This window comes from Pelmatolapia mariae, linkage group LG5 (assembly GCF_036321145.2).
Source record: "Pelmatolapia mariae isolate MD_Pm_ZW linkage group LG5, Pm_UMD_F_2, whole genome shotgun sequence".
Taxonomy (NCBI): Eukaryota; Metazoa; Chordata; class Actinopteri; order Cichliformes; family Cichlidae; genus Pelmatolapia; species Pelmatolapia mariae.
The window spans coordinates 30,121,357-30,145,463 of NC_086231.1; the positions used below are offsets into that span (position 1 = coordinate 30,121,357).

The 24,107-nt window shown below is 39.9% G+C and overlaps 2 protein-coding genes across 2 annotated transcripts; both read left to right on the plus strand.

Moving 5' to 3' along the window:
* Positions 1–38: 38 nt before the first annotated feature.
* Positions 39–9,435, plus strand: tfe3b (transcription factor binding to IGHM enhancer 3b). The gene is made up of 9 exons (XM_063474716.1): positions 39–180; positions 3,313–3,546; positions 3,636–3,860; positions 4,331–4,426; positions 5,104–5,215; positions 5,324–5,380; positions 5,574–5,649; positions 5,800–5,947; positions 7,179–9,435. The coding sequence occupies exons 2-9, from the start codon at positions 3,346–3,348 to the stop codon at positions 7,635–7,637; spliced, it is 1,374 nt and encodes a 457-aa protein (XP_063330786.1). The 5' UTR covers positions 39–180; positions 3,313–3,345; the 3' UTR covers positions 7,638–9,435.
* A 5,750-nt stretch (positions 9,436–15,185) lies between these two features.
* Positions 15,186–22,663, plus strand: cxxc1b (CXXC finger protein 1b). Its single transcript, XM_063473193.1, has 14 exons — positions 15,186–15,290; positions 16,634–16,749; positions 18,895–18,995; positions 19,124–19,260; positions 19,449–19,604; positions 19,785–19,931; positions 20,168–20,275; positions 20,373–20,551; positions 20,669–20,876; positions 20,969–21,079; positions 21,161–21,210; positions 21,294–21,390; positions 21,507–21,659; positions 22,048–22,663. The coding sequence occupies exons 1-14, from the start codon at positions 15,288–15,290 to the stop codon at positions 22,192–22,194; spliced, it is 1,713 nt and encodes a 570-aa protein (XP_063329263.1). The 5' UTR covers positions 15,186–15,287; the 3' UTR covers positions 22,195–22,663.
* Positions 22,664–24,107: the final 1,444 nt, after the last annotated feature.

The window sequence follows — 24,107 nt, forward strand, 5'->3', positions numbered from 1 at the left end:
AAAATTAACAAGTTCCGGGTAAGTTGCGTAAGATGACGTAAGGCCGTCGGTCTGAGGTAAACAACGGTAGAGCGGAGGCTAGTGACTATCAAGTTAGTTTTCACGGATCTGAAGAAATGGCAAAGAAAGCGAAGGACTCAGTGGATGTGTGGCTGTAACTCCTCTTACACTAATCAGATAGTACGTATCTTTATTCTGAAATAAGGTATGTAGCTGTGTAGTGTTAGCTTGTCGCAATTAATGAGCGCTAGCTAGCTCAGATTCAACTTCCTATTTTTACTTGGCCGTCGAGGGGTCGTACGAGTACTGAAATAGCACTGCCTTCAGCTAAAATAGCAACCTTCTAACAAGTGGACTATCACTGGATTGCTTCAAAGTAAATAGTATACGATGGAAATTCTAGCTTTTATTGCTTGTCCTCACATAACGTTGATCTGGGCCCGTTAGCAGCACTGAGCTGTCAAATGAACGCCGCCAATTCATGACGATAGAACCTAGCTCGCCAAAAATAGAAATTACGAAAAATGTGTAAAGTAAACAGCAACCTCCCAACTGTCTGTCTAAATGGTTCCAGAGTTAACCCATTTAAATGATGTTGTTAAAAATGAATTGGATCTTTTATGTTGTCAGGGGGGAATCTCTGTTAAGAAGGTAGGCGACCACTATTTAGCGGACGTTTTAATGTAACATTATATAACCGAAACAAAAAGTAACACGGATATTCTGATATGCTCTCTCCAAACATCTAGGGAAGATCTAATGACATGTTTTTTTGTTTTTTTTACCTATGTGACAGGATTCGTCGCGGAAACCTTGTTAGAGGACACTGTTCATAAGCACGCTTGTGAAAAGTTAGCACCATTCGCACCTTAACCACGCCGGCGTACGCCTGCCGTGCGGCGAGTAGGCGGGGTCTGCACTCAGTCGGCCTCGACCAAATTATCGATGTACACCCTTCAAGCAACAATGCAATCTTAAACTAATCACTACGCTCGCAGAAAATAGACAAAGGATGATCACGGGTATTTTTTCCCCCCATCTGTGGTGTTTTTATCTTGTCAGTGAGTAATGACACACTGACAAGATAAAAACTGTTGAACTGTGACAGTTCAATGCCTTAAAGTGACACCAACTCCCTTTGGTGTTCGTCTGCCTAAAAGTGATTTCCGGTATTTGCCAAAAAATGCCCGTATTTAAACTGCTGTAAATGACATGTTGGCCTATAATCTATGAAACATGTTATATATATTTATCTTAATATATATGAGATATATTCTTAACTTTGAGCCACAAACAATATCCCTATCACCAGGTAGAAGCTGCAATCCAATCCGTTTTTGACAAAGTGACTTTTATATATATTTTATCTATCTAGCTAAACACTCTCACTGCCATTAAAAATATATTTTTAAAGAGTGATCTGGGCCAGAGGGTATCAAAAAAGCAACAATATAACATAACATTTTTTAATTTTAATTTTTTTTAGAATGACATTTTGTTAACTTTTGTCTGTTTTTGTTTTATACTTTGTCATCCCTGTGTGAAGCACTTTGTGATCTTTTATCTAGAAAGGTCCTATATAAATAAAACTTTACTTACTTAATATTTATGCTAATTTTCATCAGAATATTAAAGTGTCTGTTTCTGCAAACATATTTTACGTGGCCAAATTCATAAAGTAGCTTGCAAAAGAGGTAATTTCTTTATTATAGATACACCCACTCCATAACTCATGTTGTTTACAGTAATTTTACTAATATAAGCATAGACATCATGATTAATTGTGGGTTAACAACACTCTTGGGACACTCCCAATAGGGTTTAAAAATCTGGGACTTTCCACCAGTTGCTCTTGGAACTGAAAAAGCTTGTCGGATGAGAGGTGAAATATCTTCAAGAAATTTAAAGAAGTCCAGTCACTTTTCTTTCCAAGCTCCTTACAAAGAAATTACACATAAAAAATGCATAGAAACATCGGAAATTTTTTGGCAGATGGTCACTTTTTGGCATAACACCCAGCTGAGTTTTTCCTTTTCTGAGAAATCACTTCTCTTCTATGGAATTACTAAGGTTTCAGAATTTTCTGCAAAATATCTGTGTGAGTGTGGTGTAATAGAATATCAATCAATGTATGTTTAATTACATTTGTTTAAAAAATAATATATTGTATTGATCTATGTAAATATATATATAAGTGCCAACTTGGTCTAATACAAGGTGCTGGAGGTGTAAACAGATACACATATTTGCAGATCTGCTGTGGCTGAAGTGCAACAAAGAAATGTAATCAGCAGACCAGTTGGTCTCCAGTTCTTGGGCCAAACTACTTTGTCTTTTCAGCCATTAATATTTATATATGCACTTATATGCACACACATACTTTAAATGCACTTCAACAGTTTTCTGTACACTTTTAAGCATGCACTTGGAGAGCCCTTAACAAATGTACAAATCTTTGTGCAAAAACGGGCTGAGATACAGTTACACAATTCTTCACATTCGTAAATAATTCTGTTGCAATAGTAACCTTGTAATGCTCAATGGGACTGCTGAGCATGGTTGAAACAAGATCTATTTGAGACTCCTGTGTCTCTGAGTAACAGATACAACTGTAGTGGACATAACAGAAGGTATATATTAAAAAAAAGGGGGAAGTGAAAATGAGAATAAAGAAGTCGGGGCTTGAAGAAGCTTTAAAGGCAGCAGATCAGAGAAACTAGATTTGTATAAGTACTATTGTAACTAAGTAACAGTCCCACTACTACTTCAAGATCTTAATGTATTTTAAATGACATTTTTGCTACTAAAATAACTCTTAAGCATATTACCAGTGTTATCAAGCACAAGAATAATCTCAGATGATTTCATGTGTGTCATTATCAGTAAAATCTTGTTCTGTGATCAGCTGAAAGTAATGCATCAACTTACTAGAAGTTCAAACAGTGTGAAACCGGTCGTATTAACGCTGTTTTCGATGTGATTAACTTGATTGAAAACCAACAGCTTTCGGGGGTGTTGCAGTCTTTTAATGGTGTTGATTTGTTTGGCATTTTAAAGTAATTTGTTAACATTTTTAATGAAAACAGTTTTGTTAAGTTGTACAATTATGTGTTGAATTCTACAGGTCATATCACAAACTTCTGATGGCTTTGGAACTTAATTACTCAGATTATTTCAAACCAAACTAAGCATTTTCTATGTAAATTTATTTTAGACATGGCAGTGACATCTGGAATTCTCATCAGAATATTAAAGTGTAGGATTCTGATTTGTGGATTGAGTGGTGTAATAACATCGCATGCTGTTCTACAGGTCCATCCCTAGATCCCTGGATCCGTCTCAGCCATGTCGTCACGTGTGTTGCTGCGGCAGCAGCTGATGCGGGAACAAGCCCAGGAGCAGGAGAGACGCGAGGCTCTTGCTCAGCAACAACAGGCATCTGCCTCTCAGCTTCGGGCCCCCAACTCAACTCCAGCTATCTCTGTCACTCTGCCACCTAATGCTGCCCGGCCCCCTCCAGCACAGGTGCCTGTGGAGGTGCTGAAAGTAAGAGCGACCTGTTTTGTTTTAAATTTTAGCACTGTGTGTGTGTGTGTGTCAGACCACCAGCCCCTAACAGCTGTTTGAATGATCAGGTGCAGACCCACTTGGAGAACCCCACCAAGTACCACATCCAGCAGGCACAGAGGCAGCAGGTGAAGCAGTACCTCTCCACCACTCTGGGAAACAAGGCGATTCCTCAGACCTTGTCTCTGTCCCCCGCCCCCCAGTCCAGTTCTGCCCCAGAAGTGGCCCCTACTGCCAGCAGCGCCCCTAATAGTCCTATGGCGCTGCTCAACATCGGCTCCAACAAGGAAGAAGTAAGGGGAATTCCAACATTGATACCAGTAGTTAAATTTCCTGTGTGCGAGTTTCATTTGATGATACAGCAGATTACATAACCTTTTCAGTAGTTTCCTTTTTGGAAACTTCCAGCGCATTTTTGTGGGGAAGTTGAATATCTGTTGCTCTCTTCTTGCTCAATTAGCTTGTGTTTGCTCTGTAACAATGTGCCCGAAGGTGCACTGTGAGGATGCATGCCCTTTGTTGTCATACTCTCGTTGGCCTTTCGTCACAATAAGATGTTAAATACTGCACCAGCAGAATAACCGTGCCGGCACGTCTCATGCACGCATCACTGTCTTCCAAATTAGGCCTCTTTAAAGCTCTCACATTGGGCTCAGATGTTTAGTGTTGCCACCTGGATTGTTTTTATACAGTGTAAATACATATTCATTACTATCACACCATTTACCTTCTGCCACGTTTGTCTCATTGTCTGTTTTTCTAGATTGACGATGTGATCGATGACATCATTAGCCTTGAATCCAGTTTTAATGACGACATCATTACGTTGATAGACTCAGGTCTTCAGCTGCCTAGCACGGTATGAAGAACTATGCATTTATTGTTCTCTCCTGAACTTCCTTTTTGAAGGTTCCTCTCCAGTTTAGAGCTTCTTCTTTAATAGTGCAGTAACAGAATAACGCAGACAGCTCCAAGTGAGTACGCTCTGTGAATGGGCGGTCTCTTTCATGTGTGGAATTCTGAAAGTTGTAAGAGCAAATATACACTTCTAGCACTCAGTTACCATTCGTCACAGAAGTGTTTCATGGGCGGGGTAAAGCTATCAGTGGATACAAGACAAAGAGAAGTGAGACAAAGTCATAAAAAGTACACGGCCAGGTCAAGAAGCAATCTGCAGGGAAGAAACAGGTTTCCAAAATTTCACCGCAAAGCAAAAAATGAGGATTATGGTGATGATTTTGGAGGGCAAGAAAAAGAAGCTGCCTGAGGTAAAAAGGATTTTTCTGATTTTTGAATTGGCACTGGGTAGTCTTCATCTTTGATATGCAATAGAATATGAATGGTGGGGTTTTTTCTTTGCTGTTATTATGTAGCAGCCATTTCTTTTTGATAGCATCTGTCTGATCCACAGAAACCTGCTTTGAGTCTATTTTGAACTCAATGAACCGATTGCTCTAAATTAAAGCAGCAGCATTTGCTTCAGAGTAGTCAGGTACTATTTAAGACCTATATTGGAACATGTTGTTTGTTGTGCAGCTCCCAGGAAACCTCTTGGATGTGTACCATAGCCCAGGAATGGCAGCGCCTACTCTTACTGTCAGCAACTCCTGCCCTGCTGATCTTCCAAAAATTAAAAGGGAAATTACTGGTATAGTAACTTCCTTTTATAAACACTTGTCTTGTTTCATTTATTTATTTATTTTTTAATAAACAGTTTAGCTTTTCGTAACATGAACGCTAACATTTTGTCTTTCAGATGCAGATGCCAAAGCAATAATGAAAGAAAGGCAGAAGAAAGACAATCATAACCTCAGTAAGTCAAAGCTTTGTTTGAGATCATTTTTTTTTAACTTCTTGTTTGAATATGATTACAATAAAAATATAGACCGCAATGCAGATTCAGAATCACAACATCCTATTTACTTATTCGTGCACTTCTGCTTAATACCAGCTGATTGTTAGAGGTAACCTCGTGTGCCTTTGCTTCCTCTCTTTGTTGGTTGCAGTTGAGAGGAGGCGTCGGTTCAACATCAATGACCGCATAAAGGAGTTGGGCACTTTGATACCCAAGTCATCAGACCCGTAAGTGGGATATTCATTTTCCACTGCTCACATGAAGTTACACTGTTTGAATTTTAATGCCAGGGGGCCACGCATGCAGCGTATAAATCATGATCTTGTCCTCTGCTTCTGTTGTTTTTCCTGTCTTTACTGACATCGCAACAATGACAGAGAGATGCGCTGGAATAAAGGTACCATTCTCAAGGCTTCTGTAGACTACATCAGGAAACTGCAGAAGGAGCAGCACAGAGCCAAGGATGTTGAGATGAGGCAGAAGAAGCTGGAGCAAGCCAACCACTCCTTAATGTTACGCATCCAGGTCAGTGTTCAGTTCAGTTTTATTTATGTAGCGCTGTTTCACAGGAATGGTCATCTCAAAGTGTGTTTTGTTGTAAGATGAAGACATTAGTGAGAGAATCCTGACAATCGGATGAGGCTGTATGAGAAAGCTCCATTTTAACAGGAAGAGATCTCTAACAGAACCAGACTTGACAATGGGCACCCATCTGCCATGACCAGATTGCAGTCATGGCTTTGTTGGCTTGATGTGGTGTGTTTGCAGTGAGGTCATGATATGGCTTGATCTTCGAGGGCTTGCCAACTGTGGATTTTACAGCCATTAAAAAAAAACATCTACTATGGACATATATGATCTCTTGATTTCCATCTTCTGAAGGCTTTTCAGGGAGCTTTTAGAACAGCCTTATAATAAGTAATAGAATAGTGCATCTTAGAAGATGATGTTTGAACAAGTATTTCAGCATCACTCTGAAAAAGGATGTCTCCGATTTACTCGGCAGAGAAAAGAAGGCTTTCTTAATTTGCTTGTTAAAGAAAACATTCTTGGTCAAAAATAATCGATTCTTCAGAGTGTTACAGGAGGCCAAGGTAGTGCCATCCAGACTAAGAATGCGTCTAAATAGGAATGGATCTGAATGGATGTGCCTGGGGAACAGTGGTGCATAATTCCTTGAAAGTCAAAGAAAATCAAAAGCCGTTTGTCCACCTTTGCTGTTTAGGTGTAGACAGAAATGTAAGCAGGGTGTGAACTGTTTGTCTTCATAAATGTAGTGGCTTCCACATCCTTGGCCCTGCTCTGTTGTTGTCTTTTCACTCATATTTTTTCTAAACAAAGAAGGTCTTTGTCTTGCTGAAGAAATGTCTGTGTAACTGTCGTCACTACTGTAATACATACAGTAAGTCTGTGAAGTGTCTGCACTCATCCTGTTGGTTTACTCAGACATAAAGTTTGCACAAAATAGGTGAAATCCACAAAATGTTATGTTTGCTTTATTTAGTTCTCATCTAGTTCTCAACTATTTATTTTTCTTCCTTATTGCAAATTTGGATCAACCAAAAATTCAGACTTGCTTTGTTCCATCTGTGTTTCATCTTATTTAGAAAGTTTTTTGGGTGTAAGGTTTAACATGTGGTTTTCATTGCAAAAACATAAAAGGAGCTATGCAATATAGGTGTACAATAGGTTATGCAATAATGACATGAGTGATTTCTGGCCATCTGATTAGAAAACATGCTGTTCTTGTTTTTAGGAACTGGAAATGCAGGCACGGCTTCACGGCCTCTCAAACTCCAACAGCATCTCTGCTCTGAGCTCCGACCCCTCTCTGCTCCAACAGCAGTCCACTGTTCCACAGAGCGGCCAGTCTCTGGCTCCCAACACGGGAGGAGCCTCCAACCAGAACCTCCTCGGTCCGGCAGCCATTGGACAACCTTTGCCTGCCTCCTTCCTGTCCCCACCCTCCTCAGACTCTCCCGCCGGACTCACCATAAGTAGTCCGCTGGACCTGGGCAGCCTGAGCTTCGCTGAGCTCGATGACCCCCCGGCCTCCGCCCTCTACTCCGATATGGGTTTGGGAGACATACTTATGGATGACGGGTGCACTCTGTCTCCAGAGAGGATTGGCGAGCCGCTGTTTTCTCCTTTGTCACCGGGTGCCTCTAAAACCAGCAGTCGCAGGAGCAGCCTTGAGATGGACGAGGACTTGTGATGATTTGCGTGTGGTCAGAGACTCCGTAGGGACAAGAATGTCGGGAAGTGCAGTTTATCCTTAAATAACTTTAGCCTATTTATAGAACTGCACAATTGAACTTTAAGTAGTCAAATTTAACTATAATTATGAACAAAACTAACACCAGAAGACAGCAAATTTTAATTTTTCTTTGTTTGTTTGTTTGTTTGTTTTTTGCTACAGAAATTCATTATAATTGTTCCTGTTTGGAGCCAGTCAGACATCAGATGATTATGTCTGAGTTTCTGAATGCAATCTTAGTATAAAATGCAATATTGTACAATAGGGGCATGGACCTAGCATTAAGAAATGATACATTCTTAAATAGTTGTTAAGATTTCTTCAGAGATTTTAAGAGGGATATAAGGTTTGCTTGAATTTATTATATGCATATTTGTAGGGAAGAAAGCTGTGAGGTTTCTTTTTCGTGACAGGACATGTTTGGCACAACTAACTTGTCAAGAAATGCCAATATATAGCATATATTTCGTGTGTGTGTGTTTTTGTTTTTTGTTTTTCTTCAAACTGACTGGAATCAGGGTTTGTTAAAAGCAGTTGCATGCTCATGCGTGTTGGGTTGTATCACCAGCAACTACAGAAGGGATCTCTGTAAAAAAGTGAATTGGCACATTGTGTAGTAGTTACAGCACATTGTAAATAAGAGTCTTTTATTTTGAGCAAGTTCTTTGCACCTTATTTTATGGCAGTCTATGCATTTTAAGAAAGCTTGTGTCTGTTTTTATTACTACTACATACAGCGGACAGCTAAGGCCCAGGTCGCATGTATTTGTAATAAAACCTTAAAGGCGGTGAAAAAAATTCACATGCTGCTGCAGCTAGTTAGCCAAAGCAGGATTTCTTCCAGAGTAGCTACAAATTACAAATCAGCATTTATATATATGTGTATATATATACATATATATAATTTTTTTTAATATATTCACTCAGTCAGTGGGAATGCAGAACAATTTTCTCCTTTTACAAAAGTACTGTAGTTCATTACATTTTTTTTATACCTGATCATTTGATAAGTAGTTTCTGCAGACTAATGTGTGTTGTCAGTTTGTCTCCATTAACCTTGGTGATCACTGAGTAATTTTTTTAACCAGTTAGCATGTTCTAATAAATATGTGGGGTGTGTTTTGTTTTGTTTTGGATGATGAAAAGTGATATAATCTAATAATGGATTCCTGCTCATTGTAGTCTGAATTCAGTTGGCTCAGACCTCCTTTTTTAAAACCAACCACTAGTCTCACTTCTGTTATAACAATGTATGATGTTTTGTTGAATGAAACCTCAATGCAATTATTATTCCATTAAATAGTCACAAACGTTAGAAAGGGTTTTTTTTTTCATCACATGCTTACCGAACCTTGTGTACAGTTAATGAATGTGTGTTTGAGTATTTTTTTTTTCTAACTGATGTACTGTTTTTAGTTCAAACAGCCAAAAATATATTTAGATCATAACTTTGAGTGGCATTGATTGGTGGTTACAATTATTTTTTAAGCTCTCCACTGATCGTTCAGAGCGTTGGAGGTACCTTTCAGCTTAAAGCAGCTCCACTCCATCACTCAGCGTTGCTTGTCGTGTTCCCGTAAATCACAGAGTAGAACTTCTGTACTTATTCAGCTTTTACTCTTCTCCACAATATTAACCGTCTTAACCAGGCATATACACAGTGACTCATACTCACACCGACTGTTAACTACAAACCAACATGTCTTGTCCCTGCAATTTGGCTTTGAGATTTTTAACAAATAAATGATTGCCATCGGGTCGTGTGTGGATGTGCCTTATTTTCTGGCAGCAGGCGTCAGTGGTAAAGCATCTGAGAGATTTCCATAGCGAGGTCCAGGCATTCTGTAGCGTGGAGGCACAAGTCGCACAGCGGACAGTCGCTCTGGAAGCAGCGAGAAACACCCAGACACCCGCAGAGGTTGCACTGGTGCATCACCCCCAGGAGAGGCTCGCAGTCGTAGAAGGACGAGCACAGCCACCAGACGCACCCGTTAAACCCCCTCAGCGTGGACAGGATGCAGTCCAGGGGATGGCAGAAGAGGCAAGCCATGAGGATTGCAGCACAAAGGTCTCGCATAGAAGAGAAAGGTTAGTGAGGAAAGATGCAGAGAGAAAACATATATGGGAACAATAAGATGAAATAGGATTTCACTCAATTTTATTGTCCTTACCCTCTGCGCCTGGGTCGGTGTGAGCAGAAGTGGTTTTAAGGCTTTCTTGGCTCTTGCCCTTTGGTTTGGGTGGATGGCTCAATTCATGGACAGTGCTGGCCTCCAGAGAGGACGGCAGCAAGGCACTGCAAGGTTTTGGCTGCTCCTTTTTCACAGATTGTGGACTGCAGATAGATACTGCCCTGGTCACTCCTGACTTTGGTATATGTTGCATGTTGTATTTTTTGGGAGCTTCTGTGTGAGACAGAAGAAATTCTTGTGAAAACATTTTTCAGAGGAGAAAATTACAAATAAAGAACTCACAGGTCACCGTACCTACTGATCTATGGGGGAAGACATTCGCAGAGAGGTCCACTGAAGATAATTCAGTGTCCTCAGTGGAGATCTGCTCTGAAAAACTATTGACTTCAGTCAAAGATTCTGGAAGCACAGAAACAAGGAGGAATCGGGTTACTAAGCATGTGTGTTTTTGTTATTATCTGTTTCATGTGAGCATACCTGTAAGGTCTGCAGTGGAATCACGTGTAACGGGCAACTTTGAGGTAGCAGGTAGTGGATCGTGGAGCTCTGCTTTGTCAGCATTTCTATCGTACGTTTTTTCAGTCGTATCTGCAGATTTGAGCATGTCATCCATCGTTGCAATCACTTGAATATGTCATCTGCCTCTGTCTTTGTAAAATATGGAAAACAATGTTTAAATTACATATTTAATTAAAGATTATAGCGGTAATTATTATGTTTAGATCATTTCTCCTCTTAAACTGGAATAGATGACTTTGTAATGCTGTAATGAAAAGCCATTGCCATCATTCTGTGCCACTACCAGAGAGCCAGAGTCTCTAGCTGAGGTTTTGTAGCTGTCAGTAATGAGTGGACATCTTGGGAAGTTAATCTATTATTTATCTCCATTTTAGATACATTTATAATGTAGATGAAAGCTAGTACACTCATATCCTGACAGCAATATGAGGAAGTGAGATCTTGAGTTTGCGCTCATTAAAAATTAATTTCTTGAAGTAGTACTTACCTTCTTTGACATTTATCATACAGAACATTTTATCCACATTTCTGCTTTTTGATGAAATTTATGAGAGAGACAATCTACAAGGTAAGGTAAGGGGGCGCGAGAATAAGTAAAAAACAATGTGTCAAAAGTAACATATTTAGATTCGGTATATTTAATACATTTGTAGATTATTAGTCACAAGCCATAAATACTTGAACACTGTGCTTAGGAAATATATCAGCATCTACAAAGTCTGTCAAGTTTATCTCTCCTTATTAGCTTCATAGGAAACAAGGCATACTTACATTTCACAGCATTTTGTAGAGGACAATCCAACACGCAGCCTTAATCACATCTCTCAGTGGTGGAGGTGTAACTGCTGCCATCGTCGTGCACAATCTCTCTCTCTCTCTGTCTCTCTCTCTTTCCCTCTCTGTGAGTGTGTTTGTGTCAGGTGAGTGGGGGAGACAGACCGAAAATGTAATATATTTGCTTATGTAAATAACCTTTTACGTCCTACCTAATATTAGTGGTACGTTTATACTGCTGTAGTGCCTACATTTACTATTAATAAGCAAATCTTAACAAGAAATCGTGAAGCCATATTATTGTATCAGCCTATCAGTGACTAAATGGTATGTCAACCAATGACTGAATACATATATATCTCAAAAGAAAGAACAAAAACTCAGTTTAACACTTGATAGGAAAAGACAGACTGCTGGAACATGTTATCATTAGCAGGGATCGTCTTAAGGAATGCAAACAAGGAAAAGAAGCTGAAGTATGCCAAGTTACTCAGGTACTGGACTGAAAGTCAGGGGCAAAACGTTTGATGGAGTGATGACTCCAAATTTAGTCTAAATCATCATCATCATATGCAGAGGAGGTCAGGAGAGTGCTACAGCAGTGAGTGTCTACAGACATCTATAAAACATAGTGGAGGCTCAAGCATGCTGGTTCAAGTGTGGTGATTTGAGCTAGTTCTGCAGCCACAAGAGATAGTCACCTTGCAGCTGTTTTCTAGAGTCAAATGTGAGGCCGTCTGTCCAACAGCTAAAGCTTCTCCCAAATTAGGCCATGCAACAGGATAATGACCCCAGGTACAGCAGCAAATCTACAGCATGGAAGCCCAGACCTCAACCTGACTGAAATGCTGTGTATAAAGGAATGCTTGCAATGCTTGAATTGAAGCAGCAGAGTTGCGGCTGCTAACTGCTGGTTCTGTAAACTACTCAAACATAGAATGATTGCGATATCGAACTAAAACAAATGCCTGAATCCTAAATTGTGGATATTCTATTGTGGTGATCTGAAATGTAACACTAAATGTGATTCAGAAAGTTTTCCTTTGTATATATTACTTTGCATCCAGTGGTTAATATATATTAAAGAGTATATATTTTCATTATAGTCAACAAAAATTGGGACTAAAATCTGGATTTAGATACATTGAAACCTCTTCTTTATTTTGTGGCATGTACTGTCACATATGCTAAGCCTAATTACACAATGATTGCCTGAGCCTATTCTTGTTAAATGATGAAAAACTCAAAGGCACGTTTGGGCAGTGGATCTGTGTGAAATCAGCAACTTGCAAAACTAAATCAAAATTTGGGCTACTGATTTTAAAAATAGAGTTCAACAAGTAAAAGTTCATCATTTACTAAAACCGCAATTCAATCATCTGAGAATCTTTACTCATGAAGTTATAACGGTTAGCTGAATTTATATGCAGTGATTTACTGATCAATGATCAAAGGGGAGATTTATGCAATAACGAAGACTGTCATGAAAAGTAGGTGGCATCTGATCTCCTGTAACCTGTTGAGTTAAGCTGTCTTTCCAGCTCTGCTCTTTGATTTAAAAAACTTATGTTGTCAAAGTTATTTGATTGCAAATGTATTTTGGAAATCTCGGCATACGTTTTTCAATGTTAGTAGTGCAAAAACCTGCACTGATCTGACCTAATTTCTTCCTCACCCTGATTCCTGACCTTGGAAGGGAGAGAAATATATTTTTGTTTTGTTTTTGTTTGTCTTCTTGTTTTATTTAATTCCTTGTGGGATTTGGATCCAACAAGTAAAGAATGCATATTATGCACACACACAAACACACATGCAGCTATTACCCATTTCTTGTATTCTTGAATAAAGACATTGATTTGACACATTTAAAATGCAGTCAATTGTTTTTATTGTTCAATTATTAAGAAAAAAGAAAAGGTGGTGGTGGGGTGGGGGGATGTAAAGAAGAGCGTAAAGGAAAGGGAGAGAGGAGAGAAAACCCCAACAATCCCCTCTGAGCAAGCACTAGGCGACAGTGGATAGGAAAAACTCCCTTTACAGGAAGAAACCTATGACAGAACCAGGCTCTAGAGGGGGCAGTCAACTGTCGGGACTGGTTGGGGGGTGACTGTGAAAAGAGGGGAGGGAGATGAGGGACATGGGAGAGGTGCTAGTAGTTAAAGGGAGGGGGGAAGAGGGAAAAATTAAGCTGGAACAGAGGTGGAGGAAGATGAGGTGACACCGGCAGTAGTGGAAGAAGAAGTGTTCTTCCTCCGGAAGAAGCGGAAGCGTTTTTTCTTTTTTTCCAGCTGCTTTTCCAAGAGCACCTTTTTCTCGAGGATGAGGATTTTCAACTCCTCGATTATTTCTGTATTTTGCTTCTCCAGCTTATTGCATTTTTTCTCTACTTCTTCTATTTCGGCTTGTTTTTGTTCCAACCTTTCTTTCAGCACTTTAGATGTTGCCTCCTGTTTTGGGAGTTTTTCATTTTCTCCTTCCAGCTCAGATGCTTTGAACTTCATTTTGTTGTAAAGTTCTTGCAGATTTTGGTTTTTCTTCTCAAACTCTTGGAGAAGAAGTTTTTCTCCTCTCTGCTTAATGGCCAGCTGTTCTTTCTCTTCAAGCAGCTCTTGATATTTGTGCAGTGTCTCATCAGACTTTACCTGCAGCATCCTTTCTTTTCCCTCCATGTGCTGGAGCTGGCACTCCATGTCTCCCTGCTTTCTGTCCAGCTGCTCTTTCTCTTGGAGGATTTCTTTATTTTGTCGCAGAGCTTCATCAAGCTTTCCTTGCAAGCTTTGATTGTATTGCTCGATGCTCTGAAGCTTGGAATCCATTTCTTTTTGTTTGCTCTCTTGTTCCCTTTTCTCTTGAAGAAGCTTCTCATTTGCTTGCAGTGTGTCATCAAGCCTTTTTTTGTCAACACTGTGCATTAGCTCCATGTCTCTGAGATTGCAGTGCATCCCTCTCTTCTTCATGCCATCTTGTTTCTTCTCTTGGAGGAGTTTTTTATTTTGGCACAGAGCTTGATCAAGCTTTCTTTGCAAGCTTTCATTGTGTTGCTTGATGCTCTGAAGCTTGCAATCAATTTCTTTTTGTTTTAACTCCTGTTGCCTTTTTTCTTGAAGAAGCTTTTCATTTGCTTGCAGTGTGTTGTCAAGCCTTTTTTTGTCAGCACTGTACATTAACTCCATGTCTCGGAGATTGCTGTGCAGCCCTCTCTTCTTCATGCCGTCTTGTTTCTTCTCTTGGACGAGATTTTTATTTTGTTGCAGAGCTTGATCAAGCTTTCTTTGGAGCTCCTGGTTCTTTTTGTCCATGTCATTGAGATCCTGTTGTTTCTCCTCAATAATAGCTTCCTTTTCTTGAAGCTGGTATGACAACTTTTTTAGTTCAGCGCTCTTTCGCTCATTTTCCTCCATCAAGAACTTGATCTTCTCTGTGTTTGTGAGCGTTTCATCCTCCATTTCTTCCAGACACTTTTCCTCTAGTTCTACTTGGTCACACCAAGGAAGAGAGGAGAGGTAAGGGTCTAGTGGCTCATCCCAGGGAAGAGCGTAGGGGTCAACTTCTTGTCCCTTTGGATCTTTTGTCTGAGACATGTTGGGTGTGGATACAGTGACTATTGCAAAGGATCCAAATATTTCAAAAGGCTTTTCTGGCGAACGGTTCAATGCTGCAAACATCAATGCTGCGAGAAACGGACTAAAAGTCGTTGCTCTTCACCCCTATTTAAGGATTTAAGGATCAAAGGATCAAAGGATCAAATTGGTGGTAAGATTCTACATGTGTGTGACGTCATAATTCTGTAAGGCAATGAGGTTGTCACATGATATTTGTGGAGGAGGGCATTTTTCAATTTGGACAAATTATCAGTAAAGTTTCAATCATTGTTATTTTCCCCCCAAAACGTGTTGTCGCAACAATGTTTTCTACAGTCATTCGTGCCAACAGATGGCGGCAGTTTAAAGTTGGCTCTGCCCAGGCTGCTACCATAGAAGAAGAATGTAGACCAATAGTACTTTAACGATTTCCGCTGATCGTTTCCGTGTAAATCTTAGCATTTCGTTAGCCGTCAAGCTAAAAGTTTAGCTTCATACAGCCATATTTTCAGAGTAACAAAACATTTAAACGGTCTCAGATCATGGTGAGTATTTGAAAAAAATATTTATTTAATGTGAAGCCTATGATCTGGAAAGGTTAGCAAGCGTAATTTTGCCTATTGTGTTTTACACGGGTGTTTACATCCGAGTAGTGTTGATCTTTTCTAAGGTCCATGGGTTTTTCCAACAAGCAGCTAAGTCACCGTTATATCTTTAATTTTGTGTGCAACATCTTAATGCAAAAAAAAAAATCCCAAATCAAAGCAACGAAGCAAAGACTAAACAAAAAAAAATACAATGCCTTTTTAAGCTCTCTCTGCGTTCACTGCCTCTGCAAGTGTCAAACTTCCTCGCTTTAGCTGATGCTAACCAACATTAGCGCTTACGGTTCGTATATAAACACAACTGTCAGCCCTTCACTTTTGGTGCCGACAACATTTTGAGCATTTTCTACTGTTTGTGAAATGGTCGTCATTGGCATTACATGCAAGTGGTTTTCGTTAACTGACTTTACCGGGGATTATATTTATTACAACGTTACTGTGTGGAAGTGATCATAGTGTATGCTATATGAAAGTGAGTGGTAGGCGTTATTAGTGCGACTTTACCCTTAATTAGTTTTCCCACCGGAAGTAGAGTTGTTTATGCGACGTGGTTGCTAGAGCAGTCCCAAACAATTGATCGCGTTTATTAACAGACCAATTCTCTCCAAAAAATTTTAGGGTAAGCTAGAATAGGGATATGGTTGCAATAATACGAATAAGAACGCAACAGCATATTGACAATGGTGAGAACTCTAATATTTACATTGTGTTAGTGCACCCATCGCTCCGCGTCCTGACCCGCATCCTTAACGCTACATTGATGTAGAGAGTCTCTGACACAGCTGTGCTCTGCAGCACAGACACCCTGCTTATCTGTGATTCGGCCAGACTGGTGTTGAACACCTCCAAAGACATGCGCGGGGTTAGGTTAGTTGGCTGTAGGTGTGAGTGGTTGTCTGAGTCTCTCTAATAACCCTCCAACAGACTGGCGATCTGTCCAGGGTGTACTTTTGCCCTATGACAGCTGGAATACACCCTAAATAAAATAAGTAGGAGAAAATAAATGATGTTTATGAACTGTAGTTAATGTAGTCAGACAATAACTAACTGAGCAACAGGCCACAAGTCTTGGTCCAGAATCATACTAAGATTTAAAAAATAAAACGTTGGCACTGGTGTTTGAAACCGTATACTGTCAGTAAGACTGGAGCAACTGCACACAACTGGAAACTAATAACTAGAGTAGCTAAGTAACATTTTGTTACTGCATCCATTTAGCCAGGTATAATTAGCATGTCTACATATATGTCATTTCTAATGTGGTCCTATGTGGCATGTTGTAGGACAGTGAAGTGTCTGACACTGACCATGTACCAGTGCCTGAGAACTCTGGCATGGAGGGGGAGAACGCACCTCTTTACTGTATTTGTCGGAAACCAGACATCAACTGCTTCATGATGTAAGTATATATCAGTTTTATATTTGCAGTACGTGCAGTAGGGGTGGGCGCTAGCTTCAGCAATGTTATCAGAGATTTTTTTTAAATGAAGATCTTCTATTTCAAGAAAACTACCAATAATGATATATCCACAGATATAGAAAACAATACCGTAACATTTTATTGATGCTTGCAGTTTGGAGGCAGCAGTATTTGCAAGTGTAACTAAATTCCAGGCATTTTCCATCCTTCTTTTCTTATCATCTTTTTTCTAATTGTCAGTGTGAACCAAGGTGTCAGCAGCAGCATTATAGTGCAAAAGTAGTGACCCAGCATAAATCAAATGTAACCACAAAAGTAGCCAAGGTAGTGTTTTTCCTGGAAATTTTAAGTGAAAGGATAAAGTAACTGCTTACCACTTTAGTTTAACAATGATTAATGAAATGTAACCGTGTAACTCATTAGCAGTCTGCACAGTATGGTCACATATTAAAACTGAAGAATATTTTGTACTTGTTGTAGTGTTTCAAAAATATACTGCACCCAAAATATTTCATAGTTCAGCAGTACTGATTAATCTAATAAACTTAAACCTACACCATCCTCCCTATTCTGGTATTTTAAAGAGTACTTAGGTTGTTTAATATTTCCCCTAACTAATAGGGTTGCCAACTCGCAGCAAAAAACATAGGGAACCACCCCCCACCCCCTACCTCATAATGCTTAATCGACGTAATCGACTTTAATTTAATGCATGTGTAAAACAAATGCACAGACGTCAATTATATTTCCACAATAATTAAATAGATTCGACATCTTTTTTCAACAGAATTGCAGACTGCACAGATGGTACTTTCCCAAAGAAAAAAGGATTAGTCTACGAACTATTAGAATAATAGTTACTAGATACAATAATGGATTTCTATATATTTTACATCAGATGAAAACTTTGGTTGTTAGATTCAGATTATTATTTTTTAAAAGCTAGACATTTTAAATGAGAATAAGAAAGAAAAGTATTTCTTTGTGCCCCCCTTTCCCTGTTAATGCCCTACCTGGCCCCCTGGCAAAACTTTGCTAGACCCGCCCCTGCACAGTTACCAGCTGTCAGCTACGTATAAAAGGATCCTGGTATCGAAAGTAATATTAAATAAATTCTAACAACAGCTTATCAAGCTTAAATGTGCTGCCGTTGGTTTCCTCTTTCTGGCGCAAAGTGGGCAATAAACAAACAAGAGAGACGGGAGTTGCAACAGAAAAGCCGATCATTGATCAGTTTTATGATTTCAAGTAACAACAGGAGACGGAGGGGGAAAGAAGAAGAGGCGGTCGCTCCATATATCAGTTGTTAAGCTTAGCGTGGGAATGCTTTACAAACATTCAGAAATGTACTTACACACTTGCTTTACTTTCTGGGATAGCTTTCTCGGAGATGAAATGCCGCTTTGGAAGCACATAGCGGCTCCAAATGCTCAACCAGACCGCCGACTGGTCTCGCACACCACAGCCGTTCTATCACGTGACGCATACTCCTCCGACGTGCTAAGGTCAAGAGTTGGGTTACGCCATGTCGCAAGTTTTGTGAGATGCTTTTGTGATATTTAATGGATCGGATTACATTTTTTATTTCTCTCCGATATCCAATCCAATAATTTAGGTCAGTATTGGACCGATACGTAATATCGGATCGGTCCATCCCTAGTTTTTACCCAGGTGCTTAAAGCCCTTCTTTACCCACCCAACACCAACGGTAAGAAACCACTGTTTCCTGTTGCTGTCAGACGGTACACAACTAGTGAGTGTGCGAGTGAGGCCTGGGGGGAGTCATTTCTTTACATCTGGGCCACACACCACCAGCTGCTAGTATCTCTCCCTCCATAGCCTTGTTGTACGTGTTGTGGGTTTTTTTTCGCTCTTAAGCGGTGCAAAAAAGTTTGTTGTTTCCACTTTTATTGGAAAAAGTTTTCTTATGGTTTTTTTTGTGTGTGTGTTGCTATCTTGAACATTGTCTCTTTGGATCTAAATTTGTCTTGGTCTCATACATGATATGACATTTTTATGTCACCTCAAAATTTATACCCGTATTGTCATGTTTAATATGGCACAGAAGAAGTATTTCATACATTAAATGCTTGTTCATTAAATGCATTTGTTTCTCGGCGACAGTGGCTGTGACAACTGTAATGAGTGGTTCCATGGCCACTGCATTAACATCACTGAGAAAATGGCCAAGGCAATCCAGGAATGGTACTGCGTGAGATGCAGAGGTGATGATAATTCTTTTTTTTCTTTTTTCTTTTTTTTGCTTTTTAAAAAAAAATAAAAAAATTCAATCTGGTTCTTTATTTGCCTGGAAATTAACAAGATTCCTCTTCCTTGTATTTGTGATCACCAGAAGAAAATCCCTTGTTGGAAGTAAAATACAGATCAAAGAAAAGTCGTGACAAGGAACCCGACTCTGACAGAGGTGAAAGACAGTACAGCACTCCAAGTACTCCAGATTATAGAAGTGAAAGGCGGCGTGGATCCAAAGTAAGTTGTATTATTGTGGTCATTATAAGCAGAGATGGATTCGCTACATGCATGGCTGGGGTTGGCTGATCTTCCTCATAGTCTTATGGAGTGATATGAAATTTAGTCTGTACATTTTTTGCTTTGAGTTTCATTCTTTATTTTCCAGGATGTCCTAGCTCTTATTGCCTCTTGTTAATTTCCCCCAGGTAAAGCGTTCAGTGAGGATGTGCGGGGAATGTGAGCCTTGCAGGAGGACTGAAGACTGTGCTCAGTGTGATTTCTGCAAGGACATGAAGAAGTTTGGAGGCCCCAACAAAATCAGACAGAAGTGCAGGTTCAGGCAATGTGAAGTGCGAGCCAGGGTAAGTCCCTTTAGCTCCATAATGTGTTAACAGTGCCTCATATATTGTAATAGTATAGTAATTATACATTAACATGCAAGGGACATCAAAAGTAGGGTGTAAATCAAAAGTTTTTTGGTTTTTTTTGGTTTGTTTGTTTGTTTGTATGTTTTTCTAAATTCCTATAAATCTTGTGTTCAGAAAATGCTGCGTGTGAAGGATGAGGAATTCTCTCTGAGAGAAAGGAGGGACAATTCCCACCACAGACGGAGGCGGTACTCTGAGGACTACGACAGCGAGGCAGAACTCTACCAGCAGTACAAGACGGCAGGACTGGACGACAGCATGGTAGGAGAACGATTCACATTACGCTGTTGCATATTCAATTCAGTTCAACTCCATTTTATTTATATAGTGCCAAATCACAACAATAGTTGCCTCAAGTCGCTTCATACTTTAAGGTAAATATTAAAGAGAAAACTCCAACAGTTAGATAACCCCATATGAGCGAGAACTTGGCGACAGTGGGAAGGAAAAACTCACTTACTTTTACATGCACTCATTCAATCACTCCTCTTATGCAGGCGTGGGCCAGTGAGGATGATGACGAGGTGGCCTTCAGTCCTGTCATGCGTAAGAAAGCTATAAAGGTGAAGCATGTCAAGAGACGAGAAAAGAAGTTTGAGAAGAAAGTAAGGCTGGTTTTCTCATAGAAAATGTTGATATTTAAGAGCTGCCGCGTGTTAAAATGGTAACATCTGTTTTTGGAAAAAAAAAAAAAACATTCAGAAGGAGTCGCGTCGCCACAAGCAGAAGCAGAAGCACAAAGACAGAAGCAGGCACAGTGAGAGGGGGGATTTGCGAGATAGCGGAGGTCAGCGTCAGTGCCTGGGACCGAACTGTGTGGCGGGAGCAAGACCCAACTCCAAATACTGCTCTGAGGACTGTGGCATGAAGTTGGCCGCCAAGTAAGACTTTCTTTTTGCTTTTGTTGTTTTCTCTTAACTTACTGGAAAAGCGTTTGGAATTTTCTTTCACATTTTTACTTCACTTTTTAAAAGTTTTAAAATCTTTGTTCTTGTCAGCCGGATCTATGAGATCCTCCCTCAGCGTATTCAGCAGTGGCAGCAGAGCCCCTGCATTGCTGAGGAACACGGTAAGAAGCAGCTGGAGCGGATACGCCGGGAACAGCAGAACGCCCGGCTCCGCCTCACCGAGATGGAGCGACGCTTCCACGAACTGGAGGGCATCATCGCCAAAGCGAAGCAGCAGGCGGTTCAGCAGGATGAGGAGGTGAGCGCACATCTCAGGCATTGATTGTCAGTTTGAAACTGCAGATGAAGAACAGAGGGAAAACCTAGATTTGGTTTGGTTCCTGCTTGCAGGTAAATGAAGGCGACAGCGAGGACACAGATCTGCAGATCTTCTGCGTGTCTTGTAGTCACCCAATCAATCCAAAAGTGGCACTCAGACATATGGAGAGATGCTATGCAAAGGTGATCATTTCTTTCATTTCTCCTGATACTGCTGCAAGCTCATTCTTTTCCTAAACACTTATTTTTCTGATTATTTAACAGTATGAGAGCCAGACCTCCTTCGGGTCAATGTACCCTACAAGGATAGAAGGGTTAGTGAAGTTCATTGCTGCCTTTAAGTTTTTTGAATGTTTCTGTAGTTGGATGATTTACTAAGATGACGTTTTTCTTGCAGCGCAACCAGGCTCTTCTGTGACGTGTACAACCCACAAAGCAAGACATATTGCAAGAGGCTTCAGGTTTTGTGTCCAGAGCATTCCAGAGATCCAAAGGTCAGAAAAACAGCTTTCTTGGTGTAAAAGCAAAGAAGTGGCAGGGGGAAGCCACTAAGCATAAAGTGCAGTCAATGTGAAGACTTTAATCTGTCTTTCTTTTGATCGGTCCACAGGTGCCTGTGGATGAAGTGTGTGGGTGCCCTCTAGTGAAGAATGTGTTTGAGCCGACAGGAGAATATTGCAGAGTCTCCAAAAGAAAGTGCAACAAACATTACAACTGGGAAAAGCTCAGGAGAGCCGAGGTGGACTTGGAGCGTGTCAGGGTGGTGAGTCCAACTTCACGATTGATGCGGTAGTTTGGAAAGCTTGCACAGTTCAAATAAAGTCAAAGAAAGTAATGTTTCAGATCAGGTGACATGTTGGGCACATGTTGGGCAATTTCTGGGGAATGCAGGTAATAGACCCAAAAACGGTCTGGTTACAGCAGAGTTTTTCAGCTGAGTAGTAGAAATGGGGGGGGGGGGGGGGGGGGGGTGTCGCCTTTACATTCACCTGTGCAAATTAAAGGAGTTAAAGTAGGCAGAGCAGTAAAAAGTGGAAGATCCACAGCTCAATCCCGGGAGGAGACGGAAATCTCTTTGTGACTTTGTCATTTTAAATAACTAACACTGGCTCTTCCACACTGGTCTGTTTCTTTTCCTTCCCCCCACACAGTGGTACAAGCTGGACGAGCTCTTTGAACAGGAACGTAATGTCAGGACTGCTATGACCAACAGAGCTGGTCTCCTCGCTCTGATGTTGCACCAAACTATTCAGCACGACCCGTTGACGACCGATCTCCGTAGCAACAAGGATAGGTAGTCAACTCTGCTACTGTTGGATCCGTGGATCACTGTATATTTGGGATGCACCGATTGTCAAATTTTTGACTTCTTGTTCTTTTTTTTTAACATTTGATTCCATAATGTGTTTCAGGGAAACAAAGAAATCTTCATGATTTCTTTTTCTTTAAATTTTAAACAGAAACATCATCCACCGCAATCAGTAAATGTGTCATTTGCCAGGCAAAACAGCTGGAGTTAACATGTTGGTGCACCTGCACTTTACATAACATGAGTTTTGAGAAGTAAGGTGTATAAACATTAACAACCAATTTTATGGAGGCTGGGGTTTTCTAACTAGATAATTATTTTAAAAATGTGTGTATGATAATATATATTTTCCTGCTAGTAGTAGATGAAGTACTGCTGATTGAAAACTGCTGTTTTTTTTTTTTGTTTTTTTTTGTTTTTATGTTTACTCTGAATAAACACCTGAAACCTGTTGTGTATGACGTGTGTGTGAAAGAGTTATGTGTTACTTGTTCCTTCATTTCCATACTTTATGAATGTGACTATCAACGTTTATAAGAATGATATAATTATATTAATGCAGCATCACTGAGAATGTTTATGTAGTGTGAAGTGACACATACATACATACATACATAAATGGATATAATGAGAGGAAAAAATAAAAGCTACAGAAAGACTGCACTGGGAACTGAAACTGAGGGTACTGCAATGCAGATTGTGTCCTTTAAGAAGAGTACTCACACTTAAACACTAAAGACTCGCTGGAGTTTTCACACTGGACAAAAACAAGCACCATTTTTGTAGTTGTACACATTTTATTTTTTTTATTTATTTTTTTTAAGGAAATACCCTATCTTTTGTGTATAGCACAATTCCTTTTACAAAGTTTTTGCATTCAGGTTTGCCTTCTGAAATCCAAATTCACGTCAGAAGATGTTGAAATTCAATCCAATCCAGCTTTATTTATAGAGCACTTTAAAAAGAACATGATTGACCAAAGTAATTTATAAAAGAACAATGATAAAAGTTAAAAATGAATAAAATTAATAGTAAAGCATGAATAAAATAGACAATAAAATATCCAATAAATAAAGTTAAAGATAGAAAGAAACACAATGTTGTCATACAATAATTAACTAATTATTTTTAAGATGTGCTTTTGTAAATTCCCTGAAAAGTCCAAGATTATGTAGCGCCTCAAAAGGACGTCACAATCCTAATATTTAATATTTTAATGGTTTTTAATATCGGATTTCAGATCGGTCTCAAACGCAGCACAGTTAAATGGAAACGACGATGGCTACGAAGATGACACTTTCGGGATAAGAGGCTTCCCTCCCTTCCGTCTTTTGTTCAGTTCTCCATTGAAGCCCGCCCCTCCCCCACCACCGCCCGTCCAATAGCGCTTGAACGAGTCATAGTTGAACTAAGGTACAGTTTAATAACGGTGAACAAATGTAAAAAAGTGTTAGGTGTACAGCAGAGCTAGCTTAAACTACTCTGCGGTGATTTGGCACTGATATGGGGTACATTTTTCACTTAGATGTTACAAATTTAATTTTAAAAAATGGAACCGAGTGTTTCTTAAATACGAAGGTATTTTAGGTGATTGTAGATCATTGGTTTAATGATCACCGAGCAATATTTGTTTATGCAGACCTGCCATAACTGTGGGGGACTAGTCCAACCGGAATAGTATGGTGGGGGGAGTTTTGTTCTTCCGGTACGGCCAGTGTGTTTTATCGTGTGCTGGAGTATGCATTAAAGTTTCACAGCGGACTAACGTCGAGAGTGATTATTGGCTCATCGCATCACACGAGAGTGCTACAGTGATCATTTTTTAAAGTTGTGTATAAAAAAGCAAATATAAGCCTAAAAACTATGTTCATTTCGGAGAAGACGGAGCGGTGCCAGTTAGTT

Bases quoted from the DNA above. Each gene is read 5' to 3' on its own strand.
- cxxc1b (XM_063473193.1), top strand. The intron at 19,932-20,167 runs GTAGGAGAACGA...CCTCTTATGCAG, and splicing joins CAGGACTGGACGACAGCATG to GCGTGGGCCAGTGAGGATGA. The intron at 20,276-20,372 runs GTAAGGCTGGTT...AAAAACATTCAG, and splicing joins AAAAGAAGTTTGAGAAGAAA to AAGGAGTCGCGTCGCCACAA.
- tfe3b (XM_063474716.1), top strand. From the start codon at position 3,346: ATGTCGTCACGTGTGTTGCTGCGGCAGCAGCTGATGCGGGAACAAGCC. The intron at 4,427-5,103 runs GTATGAAGAACT...TTTGTTGTGCAG, and splicing joins GTCTTCAGCTGCCTAGCACG to CTCCCAGGAAACCTCTTGGA. The intron at 5,650-5,799 runs GTAAGTGGGATA...CAACAATGACAG, and splicing joins ATACCCAAGTCATCAGACCC to AGAGATGCGCTGGAATAAAG.